Here is a 19,167-nt window from a genome sequence, read left to right as displayed (position 1 = left end):
GTGTCTTGTTTAAAAATTGTATCTTGGTTAAAAAAAAGCAAACACAAGCCAAGGCTGCGTGTTTATTACCATGGAATGAATGTACAGCTCTGATGTGAGGCAACAACAACACAAGCAAGGTTCACAGAAACATTTACACTTCTTTTAAACATCCAGTCATATACTTGTTTTAAAACACAGGAAGTAACAGTGGTGAGACGGCCTTTGAAAGAAACAAAATAAGACGTGCACTCATCACACTTTGGCACAACAAAGGAAAGCAGAAAAGAATTTATGCACTGAACAAACAAAAATCTCCACTTCAAATGTCTTTAAAGCACAACTGGTGGCATTTTATCTTCACATTTCTGCACACATATCAATGAACGTAACATTTAGGCACACAATCTTAAAAAGGCACCACAGCAGATATGGAACACGCAAAGGGGAGGGGTCATTTTAAACCCTTCATTGAGTGCCAACTCTTAGCACACTTTATCATAGACGCTTATTGTGTTTAACACAACAATTGTAACATGAAATAAACTCTCCAGTGATGTGAAATGTATTTAAGTGCATTAATACTTTTAAGACAACTTAACAATATACAAATGTAATGCCTTCACCTCCTTAATACAAATAGTTGGAAAAACCAGTTCAGGGTCAGTGGAAGAAGTTTTACATGAAGATATCTGGTTTAACTCTATGAGTGATTGTTTTAACCCTTTAGACTAATACTGCCAAATGAACTGAGGAAGGCACAAAAACATCAAGTTTGATCGCTGTTAACGTTTAAACTCTTTTGTGCAGGACCTGGACACAGTAGAATAAAATCAGATATTTAGAGATGAGTGCTATCACTCCGTCACAGTGGCTGCTTACGTTTTGGTCGCCTGTTTTTCCATCAACACTCCGTCTCTTTGGAATCAATGCACTCCTGCCTGTGGAGGCGGCGCCGCTCTTTGGCTGAAGGGCTGCGTTGGGTCAGATCCTCGTAGGAGGACTTCGTAGCCAACGAGGAGACTCCTGCGGTTGTGGAATCGTCCCACGTGGCCTCCTCTGCCAGATGAGAGTCGCTGCTGGTGTCCTCTTGGATGGTGGCCATCCGCACCCCCCCGGCGCTGTCCGGGGTGGGGCCGTAGCTGGTGTCGGGCGGGGGGAGGGTGCTGCTGTTGGCAGTGGGCGGGGCTGGGACTTGGCTCGGCTGTGATTGGTGGGAGGAGAGCGCGGTTTGGCTGGCGTAGGAGAAAGGAGGCTTGACGATGCGCACGGATGCTGACTCGAGGTTGGTCAGCATTTCGTGGCTCTGAAGGAGGAAAAACAGCTCATGAGATGAAGGAACATCCCAACAGAAGGAGTTCTGAGGTCACATTTGTTCCCATCAAACAATATATTTCAGTTTCACTCCCTCAACTGAAATATTTCCCTGTAAGGGAACCTAACTACTTTAACTACTACTACAAACCTTTGACCTGCGGCCCTCATTTATCAACCTCGAGTGAAAACGGGTGCAAATTTGAGAGCACATTTGGTCGTACGACAGGACTAACGTGGGATTTATGGAACAATTGTATTTGATCAATGCCGGTGTACAAATGATCGGGTGTAGATAAATGCGGCGGCTGAGATCGTTGTCATTAACTTGTTACGCCCTCCTTTCTCTGAGGCCCCACCCACTGAGGTAAATAAAAAAAAAAAGAAACTTTTCCAAGATGCAAATCGACATCCCCCCTGAGGGGAAGCAAAACAAAGATGTGCTTTCTAAATATGTGAAGATTATTTGGAGCTTATTTGTAGAAGAGCATCAGCTACCAAGCAGGGGACGTCCGCCCCCCTGTGTGCGCTGAGAACAACTACACAACAGATGTCCTGGAGAGAGAGACAGACATTTTACATTTATTGGCCTCTGTTGTGTGCACGTTTGAGGCAATGAATATCATAATAAACTAAATTACTGATCGAAACCTTAAAAAAGGCTTAAGATTAGTATATGTTGTCCCTTCTGAGTGTATTATGCCTTCAGCCAAATTCACTTTTAATTCATCACATTACTGATTAAATACTAAAGCACATTTGTAAAAGTTTAGGGAACTATTGACATGTAAACACATTAATTAATGGTCTTGTTTCCTCTGTAAAGCCCCCATTGATGTGCTGTACGGAGGACCGTAAATTGGACCTCATTCTGAGGTCAGACTTGATTTGAGATCTGATCGTAACGCATGCTCATGTCAAAATTGATAAATACCAAAACTGTGTAAATACGGTCGAACGCACGTCGTACGCTCAGATCTGAACGTAGGAACGGTTGATAAATGAAGGCCTAGGAGTTAACTCCATAGGTGTAATTAATGAGATTGACCTTTAGGGGGCACCAGAACCCTGATAGTGAATTTTCATGAGGTGACTTCACAAAGGGATAAAGTTCAATCTAATCTGATACTGCCTCAGCTGCAGGACTCAAGTGTTGAACCTAAACAGTACTAAGTCATGAGTGTGTTTATTATGCTCTAACATGTCAAAATGTCTGAAAGACGTATCCTCAGACCTTTTGTGCCATCAAATCAGCCACTGAAAATAACTTAAGAAGGCACGAACGACCAAAGGGAGTAAAAAGTAGAGTAAAATAAACAAAACCTGACAGTGCGGCTTCCAACAGCAGCAGAAGATGCAAACTTAAATCTGTGACACACACTGCACTGAAGTTTCACAAAAGACGAACAAAGGTACGACCTGTGCGCTACCCTCCATGTTTGAATACTGCACTGATGCAATCTGGATTTCTCAAGGTAATTTCTGATCAGGCACAACTCTGCATGCATATGTGTAGTGAGGGAAGGGAGGAGGGGGGAAGTTACCGCTGTCTGTGAGATGATGGCGAGTATGAGGGCTGGACATGTGCAGCCTGATCAGCGATTACGTCAAGAAGTTGCGTGAGTGCTGGAGTATCCCAAACGTGGCTCACTGACCACCATGCATCCCTTTGGACTCGATGATGACGGGGCATCGCAACACCAAGCTGTGGGGCGCACACACTCACCTCCTCCACTACACACTTCCACCATCTGCTGCAGTTCCGAGGCAAAGAGTGATGGACAGGTCATTGAGAGAACCCAGCAGTGACAGTGAAGCCGTTAGCATGGGAGCGAGCGGAGAGTCATTTTAAAGCTGTGGGCCAGTTCGGCTCCACACATCAACAGTATGAAAAGGTTTCTGGATTGTTTTGAAGATCCACATTTTACTGACAAGCCAGCAACGGCCCAACAGAAAGACCATCCTTATTTCAAGCTTGGGGTGGCTAATTAGCTTAGCTCGTAGCTTTCATACCATCTGACCTCTTGCCCTTTCTAAAACCAAAACAGTTACCTTAATATGTTAAGGTTTCATTTATTGAGACTACTTTACTTTGATCTCCTGACATGTTTCAATTGCCATGCCAACTGTCGGTGTTCCTCAGAGGCGTCTGCTGATCGCTTTGATGTGCCCTTATGAGTTCTTTCTGGTAGATCCGACGGGTCAGGTCAGGTTCAGGCTTAATTTTGATTGTTATACCACAAGCTCGAGCTGGGTTCGAACACTGGGTTAGGTTTACGTTTAGGTTTAGTCTTAGCCATAAGACCTAAACTGGCCAATGACAGACCTATCACGTGACCTAAAGTGGCCAATGAGGAGCACTGCGTACGGATAGAATGTCGGTAAATTGATACGGCAATTGTACAGATACCAACTGCCTTATAGTTGTATGCAGAACGAGGGACTAGTAAATAAAGCTGATATTAAAGAAACTTGCATCAGATCAACATGCGCACGCACGGATGTGTTGGGTTTGATGGGTTCGGGCTGAAAGAAACATCGGCTTCATTCGGGACAGACATGTTCAGGTCGGATCTTCTTTTTAAGGCCCGATTAAAGGCGTGGTCAGCTTGACAGTTCTTTCATGCTGGCTACGCCCCCTGCCACCCGATGGTCTCTGGAGAAAAGAGTCCCAGGTGTGGGAGAGTGAAAATGTTCCCTCATCCCTGTTGATGTTAAAGCTCTGCTTCCTGATCTCGATGGCTTCTTTGATCCAGCGTTTGTGTTTGTTTCCTTCTGTCCCAATTACTTATGCGTTGTCACAGTCCATGATGTGATTCTGTCTTTTGCAGTGGACTGATGCAGATTTACAGGGGGCGTGGCCAGCCTGACAGAACTGTCAAGTTGCCCACGCCCAGAAAGATCTCATAAGGACACTTCAAAGTGATCAGCAGGTGCCTTTGAAGAAAACCGACAGTTGACCGTCGAAAGATGTAAGGAGATCAAAGTAAATTTCCTGAAAAAAATTTTCTGAATAAATGAAATCTTTACATATTCATTTAAAAAAGAAGACAAAATGAACTTGCTGGAATTCTAGATGATTTACTTGTATTATCAGAATATTGGGATAAACCTGCTATAGGATAGCTGCTGTCACCAACTCTAATTGTTCTTTTCTTTGGTTTGTTTTTCTTGACTTGTGAAACTTGTATTGCAGGGGTTCATAAAAAATAGAAAAAAAAACTACCTTCATTAAAAGCAAAGTAGGTCTGGATTAGTTTGGTTAGTGTGGGTGAAGCCGATTGTCGTACATAAATTAAGAGGATCTTACACTTGGAGGGTAGAATAAACACTTTGTGTTCTCCTCGTACTGCTGGTCAAGCCGTTTGTCCTGCAGGAGGAAACATAAGAGACGTCATCGGAGAGAACTACAAGTGCATAAAAACAAAGTGGCAATAAGAGAATAAATGGTTCTTACCACACAGTGAACCAGGATGCTGAGTGGTATCCAGAAGATGAGTGAAAACACCACAACTGAGCCGACAATGTTATCAGCCAAGAACTTTCCTGATGCAGACAAAAAACAAGGAAGAAAAAAAGAAAAGTTGTCAAATTCCCACAATTTCCCAGCATGTTCCAGTTTGAAGCATTGTCTTTGGAACGGACTTACCGAAAGTGTTAATGTCCAGTTTATCTATGAACTCCCACAACCTCTCAATCGCATCCTGCACCTGCTTCATACACTTTCCCTGTTGGACCATGAATAAATAAAAACACACTATTTACCACAACAAAAATCATCCCAGTTTATCTAGTACTGACATGGAGGCAAACAATGGAGGACTCACGCCTTCATCACAGAAGCCCACGGTGCAGGGCTTTCCTTTACGCAGGAAGAGGAAACTGCCATTTGCCTGGATGAAAGGAGAGCAGGTGCCATTTTTCCCCCTGCAGCACACTTTGCAGGAGTCTTCAGTCTCTGCAATTAGACAAAACAAATCCACATAACAAATAAAAAAGCTGTGCATAATGATTTGGTGATTTGATTACATATGGTTCTTAAAAACACAATCTGTCTCAGAAATTTGTCTCAAAAATATTCACAAATATATCCATAATTTCACAAGTGTTTTTCAGATCCACAATTTACACATGTTTTATCATTTGTGTCTGTATATATATATCAAGAATTATCATGTGCAAATCTGTGCTGGTGAGTTGTAAATAGTTAGATATACTGTATTTGTGAATATGTTTGAGACAAATCTATTCCCATAGATCTGAACTTAGATTAGAATCTGGGACATATATGGGAAGTTTGAATGCACCTGAAATTCCAATTTTGCTTAGATGAATTCCCCTAAAGGCTTCCAAGCTTCAGTTAATTTCTTCATCTGCATTATGATCAAATTTAGGATTTTAAGAAAACTGGTTTATGGAGGTCTCCTGCATTTTGCTATGGTGTTTTTTTAATCCAATTCTTTTGTAGCTCCAATTTTCCCACATATATTTGATTTATTTAACATTTTATTCTTAATTTGCATTTTTGTTTCAATATTTGTTTCTTTTTTCAATGATAAGCTTTCCCTTCACTGTGACACTCTGCTACTGATGTTGTATAAACTACCCAAGTGAATATACATTAAAACTGCCTAAGATTTTTTTTCTTACTTTACCAATACAAACTTGAACATTAAATATGACTCAATGTGAAAAGCAAACAATATGAATATCAATCTAATGTAATTATGTTAGTAAACATGATCAAAAATGTGAAAAAATAAGTTTATGACACTTAAAACAAAGGGGTTTCTTAGCCATTTACTAGGGATGTAACAATTCACTCAACTCCCGATACGATTCGATTCACGATACTGGGTTCACGGTACGATTTTCTCATGATTTATTTTACAAAATGGGAATGTTGACAATTTATTTTTTTGGGGGAAAATACTATACTATTTTCCTTTTATTTTTCAGTGTCAAAAGAATCCCTTGATAAACTATTCAAAATGATGCAATTTAACTAAAAATAAATCTTGAATGAAATAAATAAAGGAATAATACAAATGAAGAAGAAACCTATTAATTTAAATTCTGGTTCTATAATAAACAATTCAAAACTGCATAATAGTTCTTTTCTTTTTAAATGTGCAACTGAAAATGTATTTTGTACCTTAACAATTGGACTTTGAAAAAAAAAAAAAACAGTCATTTTACTGTATTTACGTCAGGTATTTGTTTAGACCAGCAGAGGGCGCTGGTAACCCAGTGGTCGGTTGGCATGCAGTTATTCCACCAGTGAAGAAGAGAAGCTATGCTAGCAGACAGAGCTAATAGAAAAACGTGACTTTTACAGATATTCACGTAATATTACAGATATTCTTTCGGTGCTAAAGGAGTAAAGAATCATTTATGAGCATGTTTAACAGTAAATGGCGGCCAGAAAGAAAATAGTAGCAGATTCCGCCCGTCACGGCCACTTCTGGAAGGATTAATATATAGCGCCCTCTGCTGTTTAAAAAAAGTACTGCGATTCAATTTTCAGAGCATCGATTTGAACCGTGGTACCTATGAATCAATTTTTAACTGCCTTACGATTAATCATTACATCTCTACCATTTACCATTGCAGGCGCAGGACTGGAGATTCTGCACAGCTTCACAGAACGGGTTGCACTCTCCACCACGACAACGGCCATTGTCGACGCACACCGTGTTGTCTGCAGCGTTTTTAGGCGGTGGACACTCACTGCTGTTACCTGTGATCATGAAATGTGGTTAGAAATCGATTTAAATCACATTTCTACCTGTCAATTAAATAATAATGAAAAGTATTGCAGTTAGTGTTTTAAACCAGCAGAGGACGCAAACCTGTGCAGGATGATATGCCTTTACAGGTTGCACTAATGGGTTCCTGGCATCTTACTCCCGCCTTCTCATACCTGCAGTAATTACAGCAGGGGCTGTTTCGGTCACTGTAGAAGAAATTAAGAGCTTTATTAGATCTGTAAGAAAAATAGTTGATTGTATTCTTTCTATTTCTCCTACCTGCACTGTGCCCGGGGTTTGAACATGCATTCAAACGTGCAGCAGGGGTCATTATTAAGGTGCAGCAGGCCAGGGTCACAGTCTTCCCCGGCCTCCACCCTGGAGTTCCCACACACCTTACTGTTGCGCTCCTTGAAGCACAAGGGAGCTTTGAAGCGGAGCGTCTTACTCACAGAGATCTTACTGCAGTTCGAGAAACGCTGTGAGAGAAAATGAGGCACAGAGAGGCAATTAGAACTGGGAATTATGGAAGCTCATTCCACCAGTAAAAAAATATGAGATACTATCTAAGAGGTCTAAATGGTCTTCCATGTGATGAGCCACAGCTACAGTTGAAAGAGGCTGAAATAAATCTTAGCAGATGGATATCATCATTGTAAACTACTTTTGACATGGATTCACAAATGGTAAAATTGCAGTTTTGGTGGAACTTCACAACATCAAAATCATCCTCTGGACCCTGGAGAAAAAGCTACAGAAGAACCAACTATGGAGGAGAAGAAATAAGAGATACAGAAAGGCGAATAGATCTCGGAATTATGGAAGGCCATTCCCACCAGTGAAAAAAACAAAAAACTAGGAAAAGTAAAATTAAACTTAGAAAAAAAATGATAATCTAAGTCAAAATTATGAGATACTAAGTCATAAGTATAGCATTAGTATTGTGATTTTTTTTCATTACTATTTTACTTTTCCTAATCTTTTTTTTTCTTCATTATTTACAGGTGGGAATGGGCTTCCATAGGGAATAAATATGGCACGCTCGATAAAAATATTTAACTGAACAAGACTGACTTCAAACAAAATGCTATTTGTACCGTAAATGTTAAACCTGCTGAAAACAATTTTTTTAATCAGATAAAAACATAGTATAGGCCACACTGATCAATAAATCAATGATCATTTGCTTAAAAAAAAAAGATGGAAAAGGTTTAAAATTGCTGCTCGAAAGACTGTTTACATCTCCGCTGTAAACACTCTCAAACTAACATTGTCAGAAATGTTTCCCGCATTGCATCGTGGGATGTGGAGTGTTTTAACTTCATTATTACCATGATTTATTGTGTTCCGTTACCAGACAAGAAACATCTTTATTCTAGTTTGTTCCCAGTGATATCACATAACTCCGTGGGAGTTAATCTGCCATTGTTTTACCACAACTTTCAGTTCATGAAAACACCAGAATTGTGATGGGAAGTCACTTTGGCAGAATTTTTGGGGTTGAACACAATAAATCTTGGTAAGAATGAAGTTAAAACTCTTCTATGAATCTGTTTACAGGACTCCAAATCCCATCATGCAATGCACAAAACTTTCAGTTTTCAGTGGAGATCAAAACAAACTTTCAAGCGGCAATTTCAACTTTTTACATATTTTTTTTGAGCAAATGATCTTTGATTTCATTGATCTATGAGGCCTACACTATTTCTTTATCTAATAAAAATGTCTCTAGCTAAAGGTGTGCTTTGGCTACTTATTGATACAGGTTATGATCGTTCTTTCATGGTTCCGTATTTAAAAAATGAAGAGTGATTTAAGTTAGTCCTAAAATTAGCCTAATATTAGCCTAGCAATAGCATTAACCTAGCATTAGCATTAGTCTAGCATTAGCATTAGTCTGGCATTCAAATTAACCTAGCATTAGCCCAGCAATAACATTAGCCTCGCATTAGCATTAATCTGGCATTAGAATTAACCTACCATTAGTTTTAACCTAGCATTTGCAATAGCTTAACATTAGCAATAAGGTTGAAAAAGGTTGAATGTATTAGCTTAACATGTTAAAGATTGATTTGTTTGCAAAGATTTTAAGCTTAACAGGCTGCCCACTCCTCACCAAATAGAATATAATGGCGGTAGAGAGTTGGGAAACATTGTCACCTTGTTGTTCACATGGTCTCCGCTCACAGCGATGGGGTACATGACAAACTTCCCCCCGTGGTCGTCGCTTGGAGCGCAGTATGGGATATTGTCAGGATCGTGCTCTGCTCCGAAGTTATGGCCCAGCTCATGAGTGGTCACCAAATCAGCTTCCTAGAGGGACAGACACCGCCATTTCATATCAAGAAAATCTATATTGTAATTAAATTAAATTAAATATTGAATCACTGTCAGCTCAATTTAGGGAAAATATAAATGCATTCACATTTCATATTCATACACAAATGCCTCTCATTGTTGTTGAAGATATATACACATATATATATAAAAAAACAAACCTTTGTAAGGATGGTTTTGCCGTAGTTCTTGGTGCTGGTCAGACCTGTGTTTAGGTAACTGGGCTTCTTGGAAGAGTGAGATGGGTAATACGCTACACAGAAAACAAAGAGTTTGTGGATTGTTGTTCTTTTAAAAGGATAAAAAACATCCATTACTTAATATCTAATGTATGTAAACAAAAACAACGGTGAGGCCGTCACCTCGAGGGCAGAGGCCGCCCAGGGCTTGAGGTTTGGAGGGGGCCACGTAGGCCAAACCCAGGGTCCCATCATCAAAGTCCTGGTACGTGAACAGATGAGCCAGACACACGGTGGAGGCATTTTGAGCAATGTCTGAGCTGAATTGCTGAGGAAGACAAGAAGAAGAAGAACAACAACATAATTAACATTCTTCTTTGTTTTCCTGGCAAAAAAGTGATATCCAAGAAGTCGAGCAATGCTTTACCTGTACTGGTGAGACTCAATGTCTAAAACTCTCTCTAAACGATCCTTCCCCCTACCTTACCATTTTAATTTGTTTGCTTTATTCTTTTCGTAATTTTTTTTCTTATTTTGGTTCATTTCCTAATTTATCTTTACTTGTTTAATTTTTTTTTTCTTTTTCCAATTATTGTATTGCATTTTTGTACATACTGGATGACACATGATCAATCTTTGTGACATCAAAAACAAAAAAGTCGACCTTGTATAAAGTACTTTCTGTATTGTATGATTCTGAATAAAAACAAAGAACATTTACAAACAAAGCTGTCTCACCCCCAAAAAATTTAATTCTCTATACATGTGACATGCATTTATTTAAAGACAACTTCCTGTTTACAAACTGAAAGTTAAAAAAAAACACTAAAATATTACTTTAAATACAAAGGTTTTCATACATAATGTCAAACTGATTCTGTTTATAGAATTTCACCTCAGCATCAGGGTTGGAAGATTCATTGAGATTCAAGATATATCAAGTTTTCTATTTTGGAGATATAGAAAATTACAATATCGCCTATATCAAAATATATATTTTTTATAGCTTATTTTGTATTAAAACACTAATTTTTGGAGTCGCTGCTTTTGCTACTTCTCAGAAAAGCACGAAAAGCACAGTTAGATGGATTTCTGAGTGCGTCCTAACCCAGACCTTTGCCTAAACAAGCAACACTACAGAACTCACTCACACGTGCTGTCCCTTATAGGAGGAAAAGCCAAAAGTGGAACATATTGTGCAGCCGTTTGTTAATGAATGTGTCTGTGTGGCATTTTTCATCAGAAAATGTATCTCACAATTGTCTTTCTGGTCAGACCTTATTTGAAATAAAATCATCAAGATTTATATCGTATTTGAGAAAAAATATCGAGATATGAGTTTTGGTCCATATCACTCAGCCCTACTCGGCATATTTTTAAACCAGCGTTTTTCTTTTTTTTTCCTGACCTCCAGAAGTCTCTTCACGTCCCAGGCAACCTTTCCTTTCACGGGGCTGTTCTCCATGTTATAGTGAACCCAGTGGGCGCCAGCTTGGCCAGAGGGCGCCTTAGTCGGCTCCTTATTGATGATGATCTGATGAACCAAAGGCAACTTTTTAGAGTTTCTCCCTTAAATCAATCACAAATAATACAACATGGATGGATGGATCATAAAATATATATTTCATTCAGCCATGAAGAAACTTAAAAAAAAAAATCACACCAACTAAATGAATGCTTTCTTTCATTATCACGATGCTCCTATTGAATATCTTTTCAGTGAGAAAACCATTACTCAGTACAAACAGTGTCTCCATTCAACTCCAAAGCCTGTGGAACAAATTTCATTAACACACACACACACACACACACGCGCGCACACGCACACACAAGCTTTCAGTTCCTCTTAAAGACACGGCGGTCACAACCCTCCGGAGACGCTTCTGACTGAGACAGCCATAAAATGAGTGGGTTCAGAGGTCATGGATTAAACATTGGTGTTCACACCTTCACCAACACACCTGATGGATCTGGACCCCATAGCCTTTAAACTCATCATCCCAAGTGGTGTTCCTATAAATGTCGTCAACTCGATCAATAAGCTCGATCTGGTTTGTGGAAGGGAAAGAAAAGACAATAACCGTTTAACACGTGATTAAATCCCTTAATCCACAACCATACAGAATTAAGTAAAAAGACATAGTGGAATGAAGCGCACCAGGTAGTTGAGTGTGACGCTCTCTTGTTCTCGGCCCATGTGCTTAAAAAAACGATAGTCAGCAACCAGCAGCAGAGGACACGTGTTCTTCCTGTGGTCGTGAGCTTGTCTCTTCTCTCTTCGGTGGTTTTCTAAAAGCAAGTGTGGACAGAAGAGTTCAGATTAGGTCCCGACTAGGGCATTGAAATTCAAGTTACATTGAGTTTTCTATTTTGGTGCTATAGAAAATTTAAATATCGCCTGTATTTTTATATATACATACATACATATATATTTTGTTTGAAAATACTTGTTTTAGGAGTCACTGCTTTCACTACTTCTCAGAAAAGCATAAAAGAAGAGCTTTTTGGGGCCCACTCATAAAGTCAGCAAAACGATGGTCCTTTGTTCTATAAATCTGTGATAACCACATTTATTAATTGATCTGAACAATATCCACTGTTATCCAGGAAGATTATTATTATTTTGGCCATAGTATATTGTCATTTTAAATCCTTGTTTTATCAATTCTTACATTTCTAAAGATCAATTATTGACATTTTTCATATTCTAATACAAACCAGATGACCACCTAATTTGGATATTTCAAATAAACACACAATATACATAAATTGTATAAACTTTTTAACACAAAACATAAAAATATTGAATAGAAGAATAATAAAGATAACCTCATTAAATCCAATACATATATTTTAGATGCAGGCCGATTTTAATTACATACTCGTTTCTTTATTTCATGGTGATATCAGACCCATACAGTATCTAATATAGGATTGGGACATCTCCTTTGGGGTTTAAAGTACTAAACATTTCATTCCTATTTAAGACACATTCTCAAATCACAATTTATTGCATTAGTTTTTTTGTCACAAATTTGTTAAATAAAGCAAACAAACAATTAAATTATAAGAACATTAAATTGAATCAAAGCAAACCAAAGAGAAAAAGGAAAAGTAGAAAGACATTGTTTTCAAGCATTACATCACACAGAACAGAACACTTGGCTCCATGATGCTGGGAAGTGTGGGAGTGCGTCGCTCTGGCTTTACAGCAAGTGGTGGGAAACTGGTGACGACACAGAGTCGTTTCATTGGTCAGAAAGGTGCGTATGAATTTTAACGTCTCCTACACACAGAATGTTCACCTCGACAATGGCAAAGATCTAGTGGGTAGAGTTTTAGACAACTCGACTGGTGCATTAACCACAGTGACATATACACCACTTCTCAGAAGGCATTTGGCTTTTTACATAACGTCCACTCGCCAGCTGTGTGTACAGTACGGGAAGAGTTTTTCATTGGAAAAAGCTATTAATAAAGTGAAGCTTACAGAAGCTCACACCCACCTTGTTTGTCTCACAGCCTCCTCCTTTCTTCGTCCTAAACCTTTGTTACACTCCCACACACTCTATCACATTTACAACCACTGGATCAAGACTAAGGCAACAAATCTACACTGCAACTAGGGCTGCTCGATTATAGAAAAAATAATAATCACAATTATTTTAGTCATAATTGAAATCACGATTATTCAAACGCTTAATTGTCAACCAATATGTATTTATTTTTTGTACAAAATTATGTAAAATATATTCTTTAAACATGAATAAAATCCTTCAAACACTAAAATCCAGTATGTTTACTTTTGCACAAAACAAAACACTTCTTGCACGTGATCTTTGAGTCTTTGCTCTACGTCTTCATCACCAAACCCAAAGTGTTCCCATGTAGGAGAATTTGACTTGTCTTACATGTTTACCGAGCGCTTTTGCTGTGTTTATCCTGCCATGTTTCAAGACCACTAGCAACAAATGTCCTCATGTTGGCCTGCAGACTAGCTTTAGCTTTAGCTTTGAGAGGGGGCGGGACGGAGGAGCTAGCATGCATGTGCATTAAACAACTCAAAGTTAGTGTTAATTAGGGGTGTCCTGATCCGATATCCATATTGGTCCGATATCAGCCTGAAAACGAATATCGGATTCAAATTTCCGTTTTTTTTTTTTTTTTTTTAATTTTCAATTGTAGAATACTGTAGATATTATGTTGAAGGTTAAAATGTATGTAACCAATTGGTTAATAGTAAATGGGTCAGTTTTTCTCATACCTACTGTTGCTGACTATTGTTCTCTGTTTGAGTAACATCAATTGATCAAACCTTTTCTAACATTCCACACTACAAAATAAGTAATTATTATTTTTTTTGAAATAAATTTAAAAAATAAATTAAAAAAAGTATGTATGATTCATGCTGATATCGTATCGGATCAATATCGGTACCGGCCGATACGCAAGGCTGCAATATCGGTATCATACTGGAAATGAAAAAGTTGTATTGGGACATCCCTAGTATTAATACAATTTTTTTCTTGTGTGTGCCAAGCTTTATTCTTTGTAGATATCATAGATCATTGAATTTTGTTTCATTTAGCAAATAAAACACATCTATTGTATAATTTAAAAAATAAATTTAAAAAAATTTCTCGAGTATTATATTTTTGTAATCGTTGACTGTATTAATCGATTAATTGCACAGTCTTGAAAGCAACTCACCCTGTTCCCACACCAACACCTCAGGAACATCCCGGTTGCTCCTGGCAGTTTGTGACAGGAGGTCGCTGGTGTCTGCATGGATGTAGCCGCACACTTTGGGAGAAGCTACGCGACTCAAATTCTTAATATCGGACGAACGATAAACCAGCAACCTTCCATCATTTAGGCTGTCAGTGAATCGCCACAGGGGCTGCACAGTAGGGGAAAAAAGATTGTATCAGAAATAAAGAACATCATCAACAAGAGCAGAAAAAATATTCTAAAATTTGACCTCATTATATTAAATAAACATTAATAGACACAGAATACTGTTAGTTAGAGCCATATTGTCGGGTTAACTATATCGCCCTATAAAATCCATTACATTTTTTTTCACCAAATTACATGTTTTACCACATTAATTTTTATTAAATTCCATTTTCTTAGAAATATTTTTGGATTTTTTTTTTCCAGAAGATTATGAACATGAGCTCCTGTGAAGAAACAAAAAAAATGAGAAAACCCATAGGAACATATCAAGGCATATCACCTCTGAAGAAGACTGGCAGTTGACAGTTGAGACATGTCAGGAGATTTAAAACCCTGAAAAAACTTTGTCTGATTAAACAACACCTTAACATATATTTAAAAAAATAAATAAATAGTTCTCAAAACCATTAGTAATCTACAAATAAAAGGTAGATATAAGTTTAACTGACATTAATTATTCTGACTGCTCCTTTTTAATTATTCATAATTATATCTGTCATATCAAGATGTGTGAGAGCAGCTTTAATGTCACCCAATTAAGTTTTGTTCAACTTAATTTAAATCAATTTTAATTAAGCGTTCTTCTCCTCACAATGATGGCGTTTCATTCACGTTACGTCATTTTGCTCGTTTAACAGTGGATCCCGTTTTCATTGGTCGATTCCGTAATCCCGTTAAGATGGAAATGATATGACCCTAGTTAACATTAACACATTTGCGTTTTAATCAAACAGAAATAACATAAGGTAGAAATGATTACCTCCACATTGTACTCTGCTTCATCAGTGAGAATGTGGGCAGAAAACTCATCTCCATCTATGTGTGCCTGAACACGGGAGTTATCCTCTCCTGTACAAACAACATTAGAGATGAGTTAGTTTAACAAAGTCAATCATTTGGAAACAAAAAACAGAAGAATAATGACTGTACACTATTGGACTCAACTCACTCACCAACAACATGTCCGGTAAAATAATTCTGACGCTGGATGTTGTAGTTTTCCTCCTTCCCATTTTTATCCAAAAACACAGCTTTGAAGTTCTCAGTGAAAAGGTCTGTGTTTGTGGTCAAGTAAAGCTGGAAATTCCTACAGGTGACATGACAATAAAAGTTTGGAAATGTATGTTTCAACTATTGAATACATTGCAAGATAAGAATATGATTGTATGTTAATCCGCCAATGATTGGATGAGGAAAAATAACTTACAGATTTGCTCTAATGTTTGCGTTGGATGTCACTTTGTGTCTTTTGTTGTCCTTTGCTTTTATTGTTTTGTGTGTTTTTGTTGTCATTTTGTGTATTTTTGCTGTCATTTTGTATTGTTAGTGTATTTTTTGTGGTTTTAGATTAACTTTGTGTTGGAAGTCACTTTGTTGTCATTTGCTTCTATTGTTTTGTGTCTATTTGTGGTCTTTTCGTCAATTATTGTTGTCATTTTCTGTTTTTGGAGTCATTGTGTGTTTTTGTTGTAATTTTGTTCATTTCTCATTTCGTATCTTTTTGTTGTCATTTTGTGTTTTTGGAGTCACTTTATGCATTTAGTTCATTTCTTTGGATGACGTCTTCCTCCTCCGCCCTTGACTCTACAGTTACACACATTGGATGAAGGTAATCATATCTCAGGCATGTCTTAGCATGTGTTACTGTGGAATTTAAGGCATTTTTATAGAGCTTGTGGCACTTTCACACAGTGAAAACAGTTAATACCCATGCCCATATTTCCAGGTTATCAACAAGTAAACTCTTGGCCTGAATGGCTTTTAAATGCATACGTTATTCAAAAAAAAAAAAAACACTCAAGTCTCCAAAATATTTGCCATATTTGGCAGGGCTCACAGTATTCCCATCCTTAAATCGCATGAAGGCAGTCATTTTTTATTTCAAATTGTTGAAAGAACTTTTCCCAAACCTTGAATTTTTTCTGAAATCATTCGATAAAATGTCCAGAAATTCAACAAGTAAAAATATGTCAAAAAATCATGGACATTTAAGGGATGATCCTGCAGGGTCTGAAACAGTATCTGTCACTTATTGAATGAGTGCCTTACATACTGTACATACTGATATGTGGAAGTGCAAACTCGGGCACATGGAAATTTCTTTTTTGAAAGTGTCAAAGTCACCGTACGGACAATGCCCGATGCTATTGGTGCATTAGAGTTAGGGTTAGGTTATAATCCAATATCGCAACAATTTTTAGGGTTAGGGTTAGGTTTTCGGTAAGGTTTAGTCTTGTGACCTAAACTGGCCAATGACTGACCTATCACGGACCCAAACTGGCCAATCAGGGGTGTTGTAAACAAATAGAACTGTACAGATAGCCACTGCCTTCTTTTTTCAAGCAATTTAAGATCAAACTGATTATTAGGTCCCTGAACTAAAATGTTGTTGTTTATTATTGTAGCTTATTATAAAGGAAGTGTTTATAGATACGGAAATGTACCAATAGCCTTGGGACTATATGTACGTTTTCAGGACCTTTTCCACATAAGCGTCATGTGCCGTGTTTTCACCATGTCATGATGGCCGAGCAGTCCAAGGCGCCTGACTCCAGAATTCTTCCTACCGCAGCTGTGGGTTCAAATCCCACTTTTGTCATAAATATTTTTTCATTTTAACATATTTACTATGGCACATTCTACCTTTAAAAATACATATACAAAAAAAATAAACATTTTAGGGTATTTCCTGGGTTAGGGATTAGGGTAAGGGACAGGGTTAGGAATAGAGCTAAAATAAAAGGGTTAGCTGTGTAGCTAAAAAATAAATATGAGCTAAAATAAAAGTGACGGAACTTTTGGTCGCGTGGTGCACCTATCACGTCACCTAAACTGACCAATGAGGGGCGTTCCGTATAGATAGACAGGCTGTCCATTCATACGTTTCCGTACAATTAGCCACGGAGTTTTTTGTATTTATTGTTTTAGCATATTTCAAACATGGTAACACATTTGATGAGGGGGTAAAATGTGATCAATGTAGATAAAGAACAAAAGTATAGTTTAAAAAGTAAGGACAGCCATCACTGGTTATGGTAAAACGTCTATATATTCAAAGAAAGCATTTCTCATGCTGGGATTATCATTGATGGAGGTGCAGAATTTACCTGTGCAGAGCTTTGAAGTTGACCAGACGCTCCAGGTGGGCCTGGGTGTGGACGTCCCTCCTCCTCACTGAGTGCAACCGAAGGCCTGACACTGGTAAAACCTCATAGTCGGACAGAATTGAGTCCAGAGCATCTGGAAAGGTAGAGCCCATAAAAACACAGCCAGTGATAATCAGCGAAAAGTGACAGACCGATTGAAAACCATATATTTATTATAGTTACGGTTAATTGTTTGATTACTCCATTAAAGGCCAGCCTTGTTAAAGTACACCATACCAACAAAGTATTAGCAGTGCTCATTATCACATAAATAATAACGTCATACAAATATTAGCTGTCAGTCTTACTGTATCAAGGGTAAAATCACAACGACCGTTAGCTTCCGTGACTACAATTTAGCATCTCACCAAACTCCGGGTTTTCTTCGTGACTATCCTCCAGGAAAAGTCTGGACTTAATAGCTCCGTCAACCAGACAGGGACCGAGAGAAGCCATCAACAACAAAAATATCATTTTGAAGCAGCTATGTCAGCTACACAAACGAAGTCATAGTTAAAGGTTTTTTTGTTTTTTGTTTTTTTTGACTGGTGTCGGCACCTAGCTAAGAAACCCGGAAGTGATTCTGGTGCATAGCGGCGTCCGTTTGATGAACTACAAAATTCTGACGCCGCGTACGGAATGACGTCATGACATGTAGTTACGCAGACAAACACATTAAACAAAACTAAATGTAAAAGCAAAGCCAAAGAATGCAAACCATCAAGTATTGTAAAACGTACCTTGTAAAATTATTATTAAAAATAAAATAAAATAAAATAAAACGTACCTGTCTGAAGACAGTCTGAGCCAGTTGTAGTTGCCTAATAATAACGTTAAATAGCAATATGAACAATCTAACACTTGATAAGTTGGGTAAATATAGCTCAGAGGTAAAAATCAAAAAGCATTTGTCCTCATCAAGGTTTTGCCTGCATACCCAAAACAGAAAAAAAAACAAGGAGACATAGTCATCAACATCCCCCGCCAGATTGGTATTCATTATAACTCACAACCTTTTCCTAAATGTCCTAAATCTAACTTAGATGTATACATAAGAAAATATTATCACATCAGAACATAGAATTACTAACTATCTTAAACGGTTTCTAATAAAAGCTGTCCCCTTGGAAGATACACCTCAAACAGAGTAAAAAAAAAAAAAAGGGCAATAACTCCGAAAGAAATAATTGCACGTTTCTCATTTTCAAACTCCATCAAGGTATTGATACCCTGAAGCCACACACTGAATTTGGTTATCCTATCTTAAACGATTTCTGAGAAAAGCTGTCCCCTTTGAAGATACCTCAAACAGAGTAATAAAAAAAAAACAGCACAGGGGCAATAACTCCAGAAGAAATAATTGCGCATTTCTCCTTTTCGAACTTCATCACGGTATTGATACCCTGAAGCCACACACCGTATTTGGTTATCTTATCTTAAAGTTTCTGAGAAAAGCTGTCCCCTTAAACTCGGACGGACGGACGGAGGTCAAACCTATATCCC

General features: G+C 38.0%; 1 protein-coding gene across 4 annotated transcripts; it reads right to left on the bottom strand.

Moving 5' to 3' along the window:
• Positions 1–48: 48 nt before the first annotated feature.
• Positions 49–18,264, bottom strand: adam17a (ADAM metallopeptidase domain 17a). 4 transcript variants are annotated; one of them, XM_028438922.1, is made up of 20 exons: positions 18,033–18,264; positions 17,626–17,758; positions 15,472–15,605; positions 15,279–15,367; positions 14,270–14,459; positions 11,718–11,848; positions 11,521–11,607; positions 10,968–11,093; positions 9,743–9,887; positions 9,542–9,633; positions 9,204–9,356; positions 7,323–7,522; positions 7,146–7,249; positions 6,899–7,033; positions 5,121–5,251; positions 4,943–5,021; positions 4,751–4,839; positions 4,604–4,663; positions 3,020–3,047; positions 49–1,285 (listed from the first exon to the last, which is right to left on the bottom strand). In XM_028438922.1, the coding sequence occupies exons 1-20, from the start codon at positions 18,136–18,138 to the stop codon at positions 906–908; spliced, it is 2,592 nt and encodes an 863-aa protein (XP_028294723.1). In that variant the 5' UTR covers positions 18,139–18,264; the 3' UTR covers positions 49–905. The 4 variants fall into 4 exon arrangements, with proteins under 4 accessions (XP_028294723.1, XP_028294724.1, XP_028294725.1 ...); XM_028438923.1 differs by having other exon boundaries at positions 3,020–3,044; XM_028438924.1 differs by lacking the exon at positions 3,020–3,047.
• Between the last annotated feature and the right edge of the window lie 903 nt (positions 18,265–19,167).

The sequence above is a fragment of the Gouania willdenowi genome, chromosome 22, assembly GCF_900634775.1.
Source record: "Gouania willdenowi chromosome 22, fGouWil2.1, whole genome shotgun sequence".
Classification (NCBI taxonomy): Eukaryota; Metazoa; Chordata; class Actinopteri; order Blenniiformes; family Gobiesocidae; genus Gouania; species Gouania willdenowi.
The sequence above is the reverse complement of the archived record's forward strand: the minus strand, read 5'-3'. Positions and strand labels throughout refer to the sequence as shown.

What these genes read in the sequence shown, in the direction of transcription:
- adam17a (XM_028438922.1), bottom strand. Translation starts at nt 18,138, where the DNA reads ATGATATTTTTGTTGTTGATGGCTTCTCTCGGTCCCTGTCTGGTTGAC. An exon ending in AACTTCAAAGCTCTGCACAG is followed by an intron (nt 15,606 to 17,625) that starts GTAAATTCTGCA and finishes TGTCACCTGTAG; the next exon opens with GAATTTCCAGCTTTACTTGA. An exon ending in AAGCAGAGTACAATGTGGAG is followed by an intron (nt 14,460 to 15,278) that starts GTAATCATTTCT and finishes CCTACTGTGCAG; the next exon opens with CCCCTGTGGCGATTCACTGA.